The sequence below is a fragment of the Oncorhynchus clarkii genome, chromosome 33, assembly GCF_045791955.1.
Source record: "Oncorhynchus clarkii lewisi isolate Uvic-CL-2024 chromosome 33, UVic_Ocla_1.0, whole genome shotgun sequence".
NCBI lineage: Eukaryota > Metazoa > Chordata > Actinopteri > Salmoniformes > Salmonidae > Oncorhynchus > Oncorhynchus clarkii.
Genome location: NC_092179.1, coordinates 30,805,988 through 30,824,339, shown reverse-complemented (window position 1 = coordinate 30,824,339; position 18,352 = coordinate 30,805,988). Strand labels below are relative to the sequence as shown.

The window sequence follows — 18,352 nt, the reverse complement described above, 5'->3', positions numbered from 1 at the left end:
GTTCGTCTACACCCTGTTGTTTACCATGTGACAAATAACATTTCATTTGATTAGTTTTGTTGGTGCCTAGCCGGCCTACTTTACATTTACAGAGAGGCCTGATGATCCATCACCTTACTGGGGGTGTAAACACTGCATTCATCGATGAACTGACATGTTTTTGTGTGTCGGAAAGAATCCAACGTGTGTGTGTGTGAGAGAGCTCCTGTAGTTGTTTACCATGTTAGCTGTCGCTGGCTCACCCTGTGCTGCACATGTATTCTACTCAGTCATGCATTAAACATCACTGTAATATAATAATGAACTTAGCAGACATGCACATTTATCCAAAGACACTTACACACACATTGTACACACACTCTTCTGACGAAGAGGAGTAGTATGGAGGATCGGAGGACCAAAACGCAGGGTGGTAAGTGCCCGTAATGCATTTTAATAAAGACTATAGAACACTGGAACAAAACAACAAACGATGCCGTGAATATACAAAACCGAAAACAGTACCGTGTGGACCAAACACTCACAGCCCAAAAGTGAAGGCTACCTAAGAATGATTCTCAATCAGGGACAACAATTGACAGCTGCCTCTGATTGAGAACCATACTAGGCCAAACTCAAAAACCAACATAGAAAAACAAACAGACTGCCCACCCAACTCACGCCCTGACCATACTAAAACAAACATATAATAACAGAACTAAGGTCAGAACGTGACACACTTACCAGCTGAGCCTCACATGATAAGATGTCCTGAGAGGTAACATTGAGCCTTCAATTATGCCTTTTGTCTGAGTCATGGATAGTAAATATACCTAGTTATTATAGGATATCAATTATGGATAGTAAATATACCTAGTTATTATAGGATATCAATTATGGATTGTAAATATACATGGTTATTATAGGATATCAATTATGGATTGTAAATATACATGGTTATTATAGGATATCATTTATGGATTGTAAATATACATGGTTATTATAGGATATCAATTATGGATTGTAAATATACATGGTTATTATAGGATATCAATTATGGATTGTAAATATACATGGTTATTATAGGATATCAATTATGGATAGTAAATATACATGGTTATTATAGGATATCAATTATTGATAGTAAATATACATGGTTAATATGGGATATAACTTATGGATAGTAAATATACAGTCGTGGCCAAAAGTTTTGAATGACACAAATATTAATTTTCACAAAGTCTGCTGCCTCAGTTTGTATGATGGCAATTTGCATATACTCCAGAATGTTATGAAGAGTGATCAGATGAATTGCAATTAATTGCCAAGTCCCTCTTTGCCATGCAAATTAACTGAATCCCCAAAAAACATTTCCACTGCATTTCAGCCCTGCCACAAAATGACCAGCTGACATGTCAGTGATTATTTTGTTAATACAGGTGTGAGTGTTGACGAGGACAAGGCTAAAGATCACTCTGTCATGCTGATTGAGTTCGAATAACAGACTGGAAGCTTCAAAAGGAGGGTAGTGCTTGGAATCATTGTTCTTCCTCTGTCAACCATGGTTACCTGCAAGGAAACACGTGCCGTGTTCAGCTGCGGGATCGGGGCACCACCAGCAAGCGCCAGGACCATCTCCTAAAGTTGATTCAACTGCGGGATCGGGCACCACCAGTACAGAGCTTGCTCAGGAATGGCAGCAGGCAGCTGGGAGTGCATCTGCACGCACAGTGAAACACAGATTTTTGGAGGATGGCCTGGTGTCAAGAAGGGCAGCAAAGAAGCCACTTCTCTTCAGGAAAAACATCAGGGACAGACTGATATTCTGCAAAAGGTACAGGGATTGGACTGCTGAGGACTGGGGTAAAGTAATTTTCTCTGATGAATCCCCTTTTCCAATTGTTTGGGGCTTCCGGAAAAAAGCTTGTCTGGAGAAGACAAGGTGAGCGCTACCATCAGTCCTGTGTCATGCCAACAGTAAAGCATCCTGAGACCATTCATGTGTGGGGTTGCTTCTTAGCAAAGGGAGTGGGCTCACTCACAATTTTGCCTAAGAACACAGCCATGAATAAAGAATGGTACCAACACATCCTCCGAGAGCAGCTCCTCCCAACCATCCAGGAACAGTTTGGTGATGAACAATGCCTTTCCAGCATGATGGAGCACCTTGCAATAAGGCAAAAGTGATAACTAAGTGGCTCGGGGAACAAAACATCGATATTTTGGGTCCATGGCCAGGAAACTCCCCAGACCTTAATCCCATTAAGAACTTGTGGTCAATCCTCAAGAGGCGGGTGGACAAACAAAAACCCACAAATTCTGACAAACTCCAAGCATTGATTATGCAAGAATGGGCTGCCATCAGTCAGGATGTGGCCCAGAAGTTAATTGACAGCATGCCAGGGTGGATTGCAGAGGCCTTGAAAAAGAAGGGTCAACACTGCAAATATTGACTCTTTGCATCAACTTCATGTAATTGTCAATAAAAGCCTTTGACACTTATGAAATGCTTGTAATTATACTTCAGTAACATCTGACAAAAAATATCTAAAGACACTGAAGCAGCAAATTTTGTGAGAATTTATATTTGTGTCATTCTCAAAACTTTTGGCCACGACTGTACATAGTTAATATGGGATATAATTTATGGATTGTAAATATATGTAGTTATTATAGGATATTAAGCCATAGTACTGGATGTCAGCACACAGCTCTATTGCAGTCCTTTAGGCCAGCCCACACAGAGTTGTGTAATGTCCTCTGTAAATAGGCTAATAGGTTAATCATGCACCATGCAGAACTTATTGAATGTAATAAAACCTGTTTTGGTCTTAATGCTAAACTCTACCATCAATCTCCCCCTCTCTTCCCTTCTTTCTCTCTTCCCCCCCTCTCTTCCCTTCTTTCTCTCTTCTCCCCCTCTCTCTTCCCCTCTCTCTCTTCTCCCCCTCTCTCTATTGTCCCCCTCTCTTCTCCCTCTCTCTTCCCCCATCCCTCCTCCTCCACTGCTACAGATATGTCATTAAGATCCTGCTGAGCCATGCGTTCTTCCAGGAGGAGACTGGTGTGCGTGTGGAGCTAGCCGAGGAGGACGATGGGGAGATGATCGCTATCAAACTGTGGCTGAGGATAGAAGACGTCAAGAAGCTGAAGGGAAAGTACAAGGACAACGAAGCCATCGAGTTCTCCTTCGACCTCAACAAGGACTTCCCCGAAGATGTGGCACAGGAAATGGTACGGTTTATTGTTGGACGGTGGATCGATTGATACCATGTATTTTTGTTATAAGTAATTGATCTGGTGATTTTAAAAACAGAACTGCAACATCGATGAAAACGGTGGCTGGGTAGAGGTGTAGAAGCTTGTCACTGAGAGAGATGTTGTGGCGACTGTCAAAACAAGATGGACTAGTCATGGTTGTTCCTTCTCCTGTCCCAACAGGTCGAGTCTGGCTATGTGTGCGAGGGAGACCACAAGACGATGGCCAAGGCCATCAAAGACCGAGTGTCTCTGATCCAAAAGAAGAGAGAACAGAGGCAGCTGGTCAGAGAGGAGTTGGAGAAGAGGAATCAGAAGCAGCAGTATACCCTACAGGCAGCAGAGGCCCTCAGATCCCCCCAGCAGAGTCAGTTACACCCCCAGCCCCCTATAGCCCAGACTGAGAAGGAGGACCCAGAGATGGACCAGCAGCAGTACCAACAGGCCAACATCTCCATGACATGTATGTGGACTAGGCACAGCGTCTCACTCAGAGATGGGGTTTATTTACAGTGCATTCGGAAAAGTATTCAGACCCCTTCAGATTTTGTTATGTTACAGCCTTAATTCAAAAATGTATTAAACATATAAGAAATCAATCTACCCGCAATACCCCATAATAACAAAGTGGAAGAGGATTTTATACATTTTTTTGCTAATTTATTTAAAAAATGTAAACAAAACCTTTTTTACATAAGTATTCAGACCCGTTGGTATGAGACTCGAAATTGAGCTCAGGTGCATCCTGTTTCCATTGATCATCCTTGATGTTTCTACAACTTGATCGGAGTCCACCTGTGGTAAATTCAATTGATTGGACATGATTTGGAAAGGCACACACCTGTCTATATAAGGTCCCACAGTTGACAGTGCATGTTAGAGAGAAAAAAACAGCCATAAGGTCAAAGGAATTGTCCATAGAGCTCCAAGACAGGATTGTGTTGAGGCACAGATCTGGGGAAGTGGCATCCATCAGTGGCCTCCATCATTTTTAAATGGAAGAAGTTTGGCATCACCAAGACTAGAGCTGGCCGCCCGTCCAAACTGAGCAATCAGGGGAGAAGGGCCTTGGTCAGGGAGGTGACCAAGAACCCGATGGTCACTCTGACAGGGCTCCAGAGTTCCTCTGTGGAGATGGGAGAACCTTCCAGAAGGACAACCTTCTCTGCAGCACTCCACCAATCAGGCCTTTGTGGTTGTGGCCAGACAGAAGCCACTCCTCAGCAAAAGGCACTTGACACCTGCTTGGAGTTTGCCAAAAAGGCACCTAAAGGACTCTCAGACAATGAGAAACAATTTAATTGAATGCCAAGCGTCACGTCTGGAGGAAACCAGGCACTGCTCATCACCTGGCCAATACCATCCCTGCGGTGAAGCATGGTTGTGGCAACATCATGCTGTGAGAATGTTTTTCAGCGCCAGGGACTGGGAGACTAGTCTGGATCAAGGGAAAGATGAACGGAGCAAAGTACAGAGAGATCCTTGATGAAAACCTGCTCCGGAGCGCTCAAGACCTCAGACTGGGGTGAAGGTTCACCTTTCAACAGGACAACGACTCTAAGCACACAGTCAAGACAATGTAGGAGTGGCTTCGGGACAAGTCTCAATGTCCTTGGGTGGCCCAGCCAGAGCCCAGACTTGAACCCAATCTAACTTCTCTGGAGAGACCTGAAAATAGCTATGTAGTGACGCTCCCCCTCCAACCTGACAGAGCTTGAGAGGATCTGCCGAGAAGAATGGGAGAAACTCCCCAAATACAGGTGTGCCAATAATGTAGCGTCATACCCAAGAAGACCTGAGGCTGTAATCGCTACCAAAGGGTCTGGATACTTATGTAAATGTGATATTTGTCTTTTTTTTGCTTTGTCACTATGGGGTATTGTGTGTACATTGAGGGGGAAAAAACTATTTACTCAATTTTAAAATAAGTCTGTTATGTAAAAAATAAAAGTAGAACAATTCAAAGGGTCTGAATACTTTCCGAATGCACTGTAAATCTGGAATACAATGTAGTTGATATTGTACAGTGCCTTGCGAAAGTATTCGGCCCCCTTGAGCTGTTCACAAATGCTCTCCATCCAACCTCACTTAGCTCGAGCTGTTTTACAAGGAGGAATGGGAAAAAATGTCAGTCTCTCGATGTGCAAAACTGATAGAGACATACCCCAAGCGACTTACAGCTGTAATCGCAGCAAAAGGTGGCGCTACAAAGTATTAACTTAAGGGGGCTGAATAATTTTGCACGCCCAATTTTTCAGTTTTTGATTTGTTAAAAAAGTTAGAAATATCCAATAAATGTTGTTCCACTTCATGATTGTGTCCCACTTGTTGTTGATTCTTCACAAAAAAATACAGTTTTATATCTTTATGTTTGAAGCCTGAAATGTGGCAAAAGGTCGCAAAGTTCAAGGGGGGCGAATACTTTCGCAAGGCACTGTATATCTCTCAATGGCTCGCTTGATCTGGATTTCTTGCTCGCTCTCTCTCGCTCTCATTCATATATATATATATATAACGGTAGTGTGTGTGTTTCCAACTCTCTCTCCCTCCCTCTCCCCTCCTTTCTCATCTGGTCACTGTGTGGGTTCTTGTCCCTTCCACCTACAGCTGACGGAGCGGTGGACAACGGCCAGGGTTCGTCCGTGTTCTCTGAGTCCCATCTGGGCCAGCTGACCATGTCCTATAGCAACATCCCTGCCACCCAGCAGCAGCAGGGCCAAACCCAGGCCCCCTCCCCCTCCCCTTCCCCCCAGCTGCAGCAACAACAGCAGCAGCTCAATGCCTACCAACAGCAGAACATGGTAAGTCACGAGTCGGAGGGATTCTTATATATTTTTTGTAGTTCTTAGGAAGGCAGAAGTGAAGTGAATTTCAGTGGAGTTTGTAGTTGTAATATGCATGAAGGTGATGTCTGAAGACTGGATTTGGAGCCAGTTCCCTTTTGAGATGAAGAGGTTCTCAGTCTTTGAAATGGAGCAACCTTCTTCCTTCCCGGCTGCCCTCTCTGTCAGGTTTGTCCTGTAGTCCTTTATAATCCCACATCTGTTTGTGCTGTCTTGCCAACTCCTATGGTCGTTGTTACACTAATCATGACAATTATAAGAGGAGTTGCCATTACAGCAGAGACTGTCTGACATCAGCCTACTGTAGTCCCACGAGTTCTTCAGTTTGACATTTCGGTCTTCTTGGTACCGCAGTGGTGGACCAGCAGCTGCGTTTTAACCCACTTATTCAGTAATGAATAAATGACAAACTCAGTGTCAATTTTCAGAGAGAACCAGAGGTCAGGTTTTACAGTTCCTCTTTCAACAGTAACGCTGATGGTCTTGCTGTTTGCCAAGAGACTCCCAAACCAATGTCTGGAACAGTATTCTTCAGTGTATTGGGAGGAATAGGGCCTTTATAGAATATCAAATATTAAACTGGCTGTTAATTCAGTCTTTTAATATGCTCTCATGTTTCCAGTCAAGCTAATACAAGGAATAGGACAGGAACAGGTATAGCTTTTAGTCATAAAACAATACCAGAGCATTTTTTGATTAAAAGTTAAAACCGAAGACCCAGAAAAATGAACTAATTTAAGGAATCCCAAACACAGTCACACAAGACGATTGAGCTACGCCCAAAACACACTAAGGAATCCCAAACAAATAGTCACACAAGACGATTGAGCAACGCCCAAATCACACAAATAAAGGAGTCCCAAACAAATAGTCACACAAGACAACGGTTGATCTACACCCAAAACACACAAATTAAGGAAGGACAAACCAATATGTTAATCTACACCCAAAATGTATAGCCTAGTCACAAATGAGCTGCCCTTCCTGCTCCGTAGGTCTGTCTCCACTAACAGAGCTTAACCCCACGGCCTCCCCTAAAGGTCAAGTCTAAAACCTATTTTCTAGAACCCATGTGCCATGTTCTATCCTAAAGGATTTAGAAAGATGTCTCACACCACCCTAAAGGGTTTAGACAGATGTCTCACACCACCCTAAAGGGTTTAGACAGATGTCTAATTAACACCACCCTAAAGGGTTTAGACAGATGTCTAATTAACACCACCCTAAAGGGTTTAGACAGATGTCTAATTAACACCATCCTAAAGGGTTTAGACAGATGTCTAATTAACACCACCCTAAAGGGTTTAGACAGATGTCTAATTAACACCATCCTAAAGGGTTTAGACAGATGTCTAATTAACACCATCCTAAAGGGTTTAGACAGATGTCTAATTAACACCATCCTAAAGGGTTTAGACAGATGTCTAATTAACACCATCCTAAAGGGTTTAGACAGATGTCTAATTAACACCATCCTAAAGGGTTTAGACAGATGTCTAATTAACACCACCCTAAAGGGTTTAGACAGATGTCTAATTAACACCACCCTAAAGGGTTTAGACAGATGTCTAATTAACACCATCCTAAAGGGTTTAGACAGATGTCTAATTAACACCATCCTAAAGGGTTTAGACAGATGTAGAGTATATGAAGACCATCCCATAGGTTAGAAGCTCCAGTCATGCTCTTGGGTCTTCAGTCAGTGACTTACAGGTAAGTACCAGAATTAACTAGCCTTTAATCTGCCCAAAAGTGAGAACAGCTGCAAGTGTCTGAAATCAGTTACTCTGTGTGTTTTAGTTCCAGGAGTACAGTTTGGTCAGTTGTGTCTTCTACATTTCCTTTAGTTTTAATGAATTGAACTGTTGTTTTGCCCAATGTCAGTTGGTTTGATTAGCATTTCTGAACAGAATGATGCATGTTGGAGAAACCAAAGTCACTCAGAAGTAAACAAACTCCATGCTTTGCGTTTGATTCCTTTTTCCCCCTCATACCTTCCACATTGCTGCATCCTCAGTTATCCCATGCATCTCGTTCTAGTACAGTACCCTGTTCCCCCCCTCCCCCAACCCATCACCCCCCAATCCCAACCAATCATTTATGGTACATATTATTCATAGTACTCATGTTGTTATTTCTCATTATTTGTGGTGTTTGTATAGATATTAGGCAGTTAGCTGTGCAAGCTGTCAGGGCCTCCATCAATCCCATACGGTTTATTTTAGAGGTGCCATGCTGGTGTTTTTAGGCTCTCTGTCTGGCACACTGGCAGTCACCTCAGCCAGCCATCACTCATCAGTGTCAGACACACTGAATCACAAGCCTTGTTACTGGAGCCGACTCGGCCATCTCCATAGTGTCAGTGAATTATAGCTCACCTTCCTAAAGCTATGGAGCTTTACCATACACCACAAACCATACACCACAAACCATACACCCGATGGCATATGTTAGATTGAGATTTCCAAGCTGTTCAAGTTTATCAAGAATTATTTGCATTCAACGTGGATTACACATTAATTCCACCGTGTGTGTGTGTGTGTGTGTGTGTGTGTGTGTGTGTGTGTGTGTGTGTGGTCTTTGGTAAGCTTGCATAAAAAGTTATTGGGGCATGACAACCACAGCCACTTTAAATTCTGCAATCATTTTACCATTGTTTGGTTTTATTTGACCATCAAGTGCCATTACTTTAAAGTGAATCAATCTGCTGAATGATAGTGGTAGAAGTGTTAAAATGATATTGCCATTGGTCCTAAATGACATATTTGACCTTGAAACGATGCCTAGCTGCTGCTATTTTGACATCTGAATAGGAAACAACACAGCTGTATATCAATAAAACCCAACCTGAAAAAGGCTTGTGGACATATTTTGCAGTCCATTCTTACGTGTGTTTTTCATACTGAAAGATGGGATTGATTGGTGTGTCGATGCAGTCTGCTCCACTACTGTTGGGTTTTTAAGTTTTGTGTCATTTGAGATTATTTTCCTCTTTGTCAATTTATTTATTGTGTGTTATCATCAAATGTTATTGGTTCCCTGTGTGATATAAATCACATCACTTCTTTTTAGTAAATCCCTTTTAACCGCTGTGCTATGTTGACCTGTTAAACATCTCATTGGATGTAAACAATGTTTTCACGAGTTCTACCAGCTATTATTCCTGGGCTGCAACAGAATTCAGTTCTGGAAGGTTCCATCAACAAAGCTGTGATTTACTTTGAGAATGAGTTCATAGCCCTTCATCTCTTGAAAGCCCTGTGCTGGGCCTTGCCTTTTAATAGTATCCTCTGCTATCTTATAGCCAGAGGCACAATAACCAGTAGGCTTCACTAGTCTATAACCAGTAACCAGTAGGCTTCACTAGACTATAACCAGTAGGCTTCACTAGACTATAACCAGTAACCAGTAGGCTTCACTAGACTGTAATCAGTATCCAGTAGGCTTCACTAGACTGTAACCAGTAACCAGTAGGCTTCACTAGACTGTAACCAGTAACCAGTAGGCTTCACTAGCCTGTAACCAGTAACCAGTAGGCTTCACTAGCCTGTAACCAGTAACCAGTAGGCTTCACTAGACTGTAACCAGTAGGCTTCACTAGACTGTAACCAGTAACCAGTACACTAGACTGTAACCAGTAACCAGTAGGCTTCACTAGACTGTAACCAGTAACCAGTAGGCTTCACTAGACTGTAACCAGTAGGCTTCACTAGACTGTAACCTGTAACCAGTAGGCTTCACTAGACTGTAACCAGTAACCAGTAGGCTTCACTAGACTGTAACCAGTAGGCTTCACTAGACTGTAACCAGTAGCCTTCACTAGACTGTAACCAGTAGGCTTCACTAGACTATATAAACAGAAGAATTGACTAGGCACAGATCAAATCTAAATGCAACATTGTAGAGCTACTGTGGATGAATAACGAATAGCTTCATCGACCCCCAAATCAACTGTTCCCTGACCACTCTTGGCGGAACATTGATTTCTTTTTAGGCCATTGTGTAGAATCAGCAAGGTGAATGTGTCTGTGAATCATTGTACAGACAGAGCAGACTGCGCCTCTGGTACACTGGCATTGCCAAGTCCCCTGTCAGGCAGCTGGCTACCTAGCTATATTTAGTTTCCTGCAGCAGAGCAGTACATAGTCTGTGGCAGTGATTTTCCTTTCAGCCACACTATGATTTAGAACACTGTCTGCATCTGAAATGGCACCCTATTCCCTATATAGTGCACTACATCTGACCAGGAGCCTAGATCTATATAGGAAATAGGGTGCAATTTTGGACACGGACCCTGAGATTGGTTTGAGGGTAGAATATGTTCTTAAATGCCCTAGATAGTAGTGCAATACCACTAAATTGAATGGTTCTTATTCAGCTAGTGTTTTCATTTTGAACAAAGCCGCAAGAAATAGATTAGAGCTGCTTTAGTGTTTTATTTGAGTCATCCTAGCTTGTTAATAAACACTTTAGATGACCTAGAAATGGCTCTAGTACTCACATCTCTAATTTGAGATTATAGATTATTTTTCCTTTTAATCAGTATTATTTACCTCTTATCTAACCTCTTTCTGTTCCCAATATGCTCTTGCCGGATTTTTTGAAACCTCTTTCTAACCTTCATACTAACCGTCTAACCGTCTTCTAATGCCACGTGTCTTGTCTTTATTCCATAGTGTTTATCGTGTCCCGTGTTTTCAGATCTTTCACCTCTGTTCACCCGTGTTTAGTTCACCTGTGTTTAGTTCACCTGTGTTTAGTTCACCTGTGTTTAGCTCACCTGTGTTTAGTTCACCTGTGTTCCATCCATTCTGTGGTTAATTGTCCTTCCCTCCTTCCTTCCGCCTGCAGCCTCTCTCACCACCTCCCCGCCACCGCGGCCGTAGCATGTCCGTTTGCGTCCCCTACTTTTCCTCCACCCCTCCTGCTCTGTCCTGCCTTCCCAACCGGCCCTCCACCCCTCCTCCGGTGCTCTCCGCCCCCCACTCCCCCTGCCGGGGGTCGGAAGACGGTGACACGTTTGCGGGCCGGCTCTCCAAGGCCCTGGAGAGTGTCCTGCCCCTTCATTCCACCCCGCCTCGCCCACGGCAACAACGCCGAGCCAGCCTCCCGGCGGTGTTTGTCAGCCCTGTATGTTAGAGCATCTCTGGCCACAGAGTGGTGTGAACCAGGGTGTAGTCTGGTGGAGCTGGGACCGGAGCTCAGTAGGGCTGTCTATGGGTATCTGAAACAAGGAGAGACGAGGGATAAAACAGTAGAGACATATAGAGAGACATAACAAATAGAGAACAGAAGATCAGATTATTGTGTGTTCATCTTTAATCCACTTTCAGATACCTGTGAGTGAACCCTGCTGTTCTTCGCTTCGGGCCTCTCGCCAGGCGCCCTGTGCTCACATTAAATACAGACTGCCTGGCACTTCCCTTGCTCTCCTAGTGAGACTGGTCAGACTGCTGCTACAGTACACTTCTCTACCCTTCTAGTGAGACTGGTCAGACTGCTAGCTAAACTACACTTCCCTCCGAGTGAGACTGGTCAGACTGCTAGCTAAACTACACTTCCCTCCTAGTGAGACTGGTCAGACTGCTGTACATTCAGTCAGATCTATGTACAGTAGTTGGTGTGGTCACCTGTTTTATCCAGGATTCCACTAAAGTCTTCATTAAGCAGCAGGTACAATTTCAATTAGCATGAACATCATTCACTGTCAGCTTCAAACCCCCCAAAATACACATCATGTAAAATAATGTAATGACTTACATTATCGTCATGCTAGATAGTTTTGTATATAAGGTGCAGTTTATAGTTAACCATTTAATGTCACAGTAGCAGCAGTCTGTTGATCTTAAAGGAAGCCGTCTTTGCCACATCTGCATTTAATTCCATACCTAGAAGCTATTACTGTCTGTCTGTACCTTCATCTTTTGGTTAAGTTCTTCATGGGTTTCTTTGCTAGGCTCTTGACTTTCTTTATCCGTTGCAGGGATTAATGCATTAGCAGAAATATATAGCACTGCTACCTCTCTTGTTCTCTTTTGATATACCTCTTCACCCTCTTCTCTCTTTCTATCTCTCTGAATACTACAGTATTTAACGGTGCTTCTCTCCCCCATGAAGATGATGCATCTATCTATAATCTTATGTCACTTCAGCCGCAGTCTGTGACTCACCAGTACAGCAGTGGAGGAGGAGTCTGGGCTTCAGCAGGCCTTCCGGACCCCACCCCGCCTCTCTTTCTCCCCTCCATTCTGGAGCGTCCCATCTCCTTCTCACCGCCACCTGCCTGCCCTCCCTCCAAGGCCTACAACGCCCAACGCCGCAAGAGCACGTCCATCTTGGAGGCCCATACGCGCCACTTCCAGCCTGCCTACCCCCGCTACGCCAGCAGCCTGCACCCCTACCACCCGGGGATGGAGGGGCTGGGCGTGGGTGGAGGAGGAGGAGTGGATGGGCACCTGGGAGTGGATCCCTCGTCCCTCTTCATGGTGCCCGGCTACGGTGCTCCGAGGCTGGGGTCGGTTGGAGAGCCCATGCACCAGCACCTCCAAGGTCAGTCCCTCCAGGACCCTCTGTACGGGTACAAGGACGTGAGGGCGGAGCAGCAGGAGGAGGTGGTGGAGGCTGTGCGGAGGCTGAGTCTGAACCAGGCAGCGTTGCTGGATCACTTCGAGGCCATGGCCTATGGGGGCTACCCCATGACTGCTCACCAGATCAACCAGATCAGCTTCCACCAGCAGATGCAGGCTGCGGCAGCTGCCAGCCTGGCCGTGTACGACCCTCCACAGCCGGCCTACGCCCAGACCTACCACCCCCACATGCAGAGTCACATGCGCCTCACTCACAGCCCCATCCCTCAGCTGCCACCCATGAGCACCTTGGGCCCGCAGGCCTCGGGTACTACCGATGGGTACCAGCTGCAGCACTCCGCCTCCTTCCCCCAGTCCGCTCCCCCAGTCATGGAGCCCCCGCAAGGCAGCATGTTCGAGTTCCATGTCCAAAACATGGCTACTGCAGCGGCCGCCGCTGGGGCCGACTCTGGCGTGCTGGCCTCTAGACTGTACCGGGCTCGCCGCGGCTCCATGGACCTCAACCTGGAGGAACAGGGGGGACCAGGAGGACAGTCAGGGGGGTCTGGGACCTACAGCCGCCTGCAGCCTGTCACTGAGGAACTGTACAGCTACATCAGCCCTGAGATGCCTCTCCCTCCCGGGAGCCTGCTACTGCACCAGGGCCAGAAGGACTGCAGCCCGGAACCTTCCAGTGACTCCATGGCCTCCTCTGACTGTGGAGAGTTCCACTCTCCTCCGCCCCAGTTCGGGGCCTCCTCGGCCGCCCAGTCCATCCCACACACCTTCTACGTGGCGGAGGCCGGGGGGAGGGACGCCACTGCAGAGGGCCAGGGAGTGGGCCACCCCCCCAGCCAGCAGACCTTTCTGTTTGTGCCTCCCTCCGAGTCCCCAGGGCGTCAGTCCTCTCACGTTAACATACTACACACCACCTGGGCCCGACAGACGAACGTCCAACCCGACCTCTCGTATCACGAGTTTCCTCTGGCCATGCAGGGAAACCCTGGGCTGGTACTTAGACCATCACTTTCTTATTCGATAGCAACCCTCAGCCGTCTACCCTCCACACCAACCCTGTCTTTATCACTTACCTGATTCATTTTGTTTCGTGGTTGTGGTTTTAACCCTTTCCAGCCATGACTGTCTACACTCAAAGGTCCTTTTTAGGAGGTGCTGGTCTTCAGGAAACAATTAGGAATCTGCTGTTTAAATCCCCTAGTTCTGTTGACGGTATGTTCTCTTATCACCTACGGAATTATTTGTATCGGTCTCTTAGAGTAAGTAAGATTTTGTATGTTCATATATGTAATTATATGGACAAATGTGTGTTTGTATTGGTATACAGTGAGGTAGAACTGCATATTGTACATACGAATCCAAAGTCGAATTGGGCCTTATTTAATATTCAAAAACACCAAATTGTCAAGGCACTACTGTATGGGAATGGGATCATTGTTGTGAGTAATAATCACAGACTTGTTGCCACATGGCTTTGAGGATTTGTATGATCCAACACACAAACATACAACAAACGGGGGCTTTAGACCGGTTTAACTGTTCACCTGAAGCTTACATTATTTACATCATAAAAATGTTTCTTTAAATTGTATTTTATTTTATTTGAACAGTTTGTACAGTAGCTCTGTCTAGTTGGCTGGAAATGGTTAAAACGGTATTTCTATCATTTATTATCTGTTGCCAAGGACACCAATCCCAGTAACAGTTCTATTGGAGGTGTTGCAGCACGTCACGTGCCATATAATCAGCCAGCGACCAATAGGAAGACTTTACACTCAGCTGGTATCCAAGATAAATACTTTACACTCAGGGGTCAGAATTCATCCATTAACCCTTAGAATGCTGACATGATCAGTCATCCCGCAGCCTCATCTTTTGTTCTGAGCAGCGCTCTTCTTTCGCGCTTCTTTTTATGGTTTTATTTTGCAATTTTATTATTATCTTTTTTTATTTTCATCTGTTCTTCCTCCTACGAAATGCTTTCCGCTCCTAAAGCCTCTCGTTTTCAGTGGTAATGTCCTGAGAACAGGGGATGGCAAGGTAGGTGGTCAGCCTGGTGCAACTATACTTGTGTGAGCTCACTCTCTAGTGAGTGGTTGAGCTGAGCTTGGGAACAACTATACTTGTGTGAGCTCACTCTCTAGTGAGTGGTTGAGCTGAGCTTGGGAACAACTATACTTGTGTGAGCTCACTCTCTAGTGAGTGGTTGAGCTGAGCTTGGGAACAAGTATACTTGTCTGCAGCCTTCTAAGGGTACTTCTTAGGGTTGGTTCAGAAGCTAAATGTAATCATTACATGGAATGTAAAGGGTTTCAATCAACCAGCAACAACAACAAAAAACAGGTTTTATTTTGAGTTTTTTCTAAATATATTTAAAGGACACAACCTGCTTCTTCTATGTGCTCTGTTGAGCAATAACATTCACAATGTAATGAATCATCTAGGAGCCCTACCACGTGCATGAAGCCTACTCACTCCCCCCAACTGACCCAGCAGTGGATTTTGTTACCTGTTATAGTTACCTGTGGATGTACATGCATACACAAGGAGTCTTGGAGATTCTCTGGACAGTCAGAGAGGGGATACTTTGTGTATGTACAGTACAGTGAGCCAAAGCTCAGGCTAGAATACAGTAGTACTGTACAGTACAGTGAGCCAAAGCTCAGGCTAGAATACAGTAGTACTGTACAGTACAGTGAGCCAAAGCTCAGGCTAGAATGTAGTACTGTTCAGTACAGTGAGCCAAAGCTCAGGCTAGAATACAGTACTGTACAGTACAGTGAGCCAAAGCTCAGGCTAGAATACAGTAGTACTGTACAGTACAGTGAGCCAAAGCTCAGGCTAGAATACAGTACTGTGCAGTACAGTGAACCAAAGCTCAAGCTAGAATGTAGTACTGTGCAGTATGTCCAAAAGTCACAAATAGATCCTAATTCACGTTTTGTTTTCTCTCTTGTGTCCATATTTCTATCTCTCTCCATATTGTCTCTCCATCTCTTCATCTATCTCTCTATCCTATTGAAGCAGGTGCAGCAGATCCCAACCTCCCAGCCCAACACTGGACACCCTCCTGCCCCCAACTCCCAGCCAGTCCCCATCGCCCACCAACAAGTAAGGCCCCCTTTCTCCACAGGCCTCTATGAGGACGTCCTAATTCCTTACCAAAGGGGAACATTGAGACATTGCCAGTGTGGATAAGGGCCAACTTGTACACATCCTCCACGCCAATCCTCCCTCTCCTGTTGTGTTCAGAGTACAGGTGCATCGTCATGGCAGCCAGACGGTGTTTTTGTTTTGATTGGTCTGTCTGTTTTTAATCTTGAGTACAGTATTCTCTCCTGTGTGGTGTGAAAGCTGTGGCGTGGCCCCTGTGGTGCCTCTCTCTCTCTCTCTCTCTCTCTCACACTGTGTTGTCTGTCTCTTTTAGCATGGAGGTTACTACGTCACAGCGCTCCCTCCGCAGGTAGACAAAACAACACATTCAACGTTGATATGAGCACCTCTCACACCTCTTTATCTCTTGAGTCTCCTGGCTTTTCCCTTTTCTCCAATCCAACATTTAACTTCCTGCTGTCTCACGAACAGACAGAACTGTAAGTGAAATGGCTGTGATGTATATTTGCCTACAGTGTAGCAGAGGTGAAAGTAGATGTAATGTCTTCCTGGTACAGAGGCCTCCTGTGTGTGTGTGGGCACGCACTTGTTTTTTTATGGGCCTAATCATAGATGGACATATAGCATCTCTATGGGCCTAATCATAGGACATATAGCATCTCTATGGGCCTAATCATAGATGGACATATAGCATCTCTATGGGCCTAATCATAGGACATATAGCATCTCTATGGGCCTAATCATAGATGGACATATAGCATCTCTATGGGCCTAATCATAGATGGACATATAGCATCTCTATGGGCCTAATCATAGATGGACATATAGCATCTCTATGGGCCTAATCATAGGACATATAGCATCTCTATGGGCCTAATCACAGGACATATAGCATCTCTATGGGCCTAATCATAGGACATATAGCATCTCTATGGGCCTAATCATAGGACATATAGCATCTCTATGGGCCTAATCATAGGACATATAGCATCTCTATGGGCCTAATCATAGGACATATAGCATCTCTATGGGCCTAATCATAGGACATATAGCATCTCTATGGGCCTAATCATAGGACATATAGCATCTCTATGGGCCTAATCATAGGACATATAGCATCTCTATGGGCCTAATCATAGAAGGACATATAGCATCTCTATGGGCCTAATCATAGATGGACATATAGCATCTCTATGGGCCTAATCATAGGACATATAGCATCTCTATGGGCCTAATCATAGGACATATAGCATCTCTATGGGCCTAATCATAGGACATATAGCATCTCTATGGGCCTAATCATAGGACATATAGCATCTCTATGGGCCTAATCATAGGACATATAGCATCTCTATGGGCCTAATCATAGGACATATAGCATCTCTATGGGCCTAATCATAGATGGACATATAGCATCTCTATGGGCCTAATCATAGGACATATAGCATCTCTATGGGCCTAATCACAGAAGGACATATAGCATCTCTATGGGCCTAATCATAGGACATATAGCATCTCTATGGGCCTAATCATAGAAGGACATATAGCATCTCTATGGGCCTAATCATAGATGGACATATAGCATCTCTATGGGCCTAATCATAGGACATATAGCATCTCTATGGGCCTAATCATAGAAGGACATATAGCATCTCTATGGGCCTAATCACAGATGGACATATAGCATCTCTATGGGCCTAATCATAGGACATATAGCATCTCTATGGGCCTAATCATAGGACATATAGCATCTCTATGGGCCTAATCATAGGACATATAGCATCTCTATGGGCCTAATCATAGGACATATAGCATCTCTATGGGCCTAATCATAGGACATATAGCATCTCTATGGGACTAATCATAGGACATATAGCATCTCTATGGGCCTAATCACAGATGGACATATAGCATCTCTATGGGCCTAATCATAGGACATATAGCATCTCTATGGGCCTAATCATAGGACATATAGCATCTCTATGGGCCTAATCATAGATGGACATATAGCATCTCTATGGGCCTAATCATAGATGGACATATAGCATCTCTATGGGACTAATCATAGATGGACATATAGCATCTCTATGGGCCTAATCACAGATGGACATATAGCATCTCTATGGGCCTAATCATAGGACATATAGCATCTCTATGGGCCTAATCATAGGACATATATCATCTCTATGGGCCTAATCATAGGACATATAGCATCTCTATGGGCCTAATCATAGAAGGACATATAGCATCTCTATAGGCCTAATCATAGAAGGACATATAGCATCTCTATGGGCCTAATCATAGGACATATAGCATCTCTATGGGCCTAATCACAGATGGACATATAGCATCTCTATGGGCCTAATCATAGGACATATAGCATCTCGATGGGCCTAATCATAGGACATATAGCATCTCTATGGGCCTAATCATAGGACATATAGCATCTCTATGGGCCTAATCATAGGACATATAGCATCTCTATGGGCCTAATCATAGGACATATAGCATCTCTATGGGCCTAATCATAGGACATATAGCATCTCTATGGGCCTAATCATAGAACATATATCA

The 18,352-nt window shown here is 44.5% G+C and overlaps 1 protein-coding gene across 1 annotated transcript in view; it reads left to right on the top strand.

The window, feature by feature from the left end:
* Window positions 1–18,352, top strand: part of LOC139393337 (serine/threonine-protein kinase WNK1-like) — a 212,444-nt gene that overhangs the window by 142,534 nt on the left and 51,558 nt on the right. The window contains exons 7-10 of the mRNA XM_071141971.1: window positions 2,994–3,213; window positions 3,421–3,700; window positions 5,845–6,038; window positions 15,689–15,775. Coding sequence (XP_070998072.1) covers window positions 2,994–3,213; window positions 3,421–3,700; window positions 5,845–6,038; window positions 15,689–15,775 — 781 coding nt within the window. The remainder of the gene's footprint in view (window positions 1–2,993; window positions 3,214–3,420; window positions 3,701–5,844; window positions 6,039–15,688; window positions 15,776–18,352) is intronic.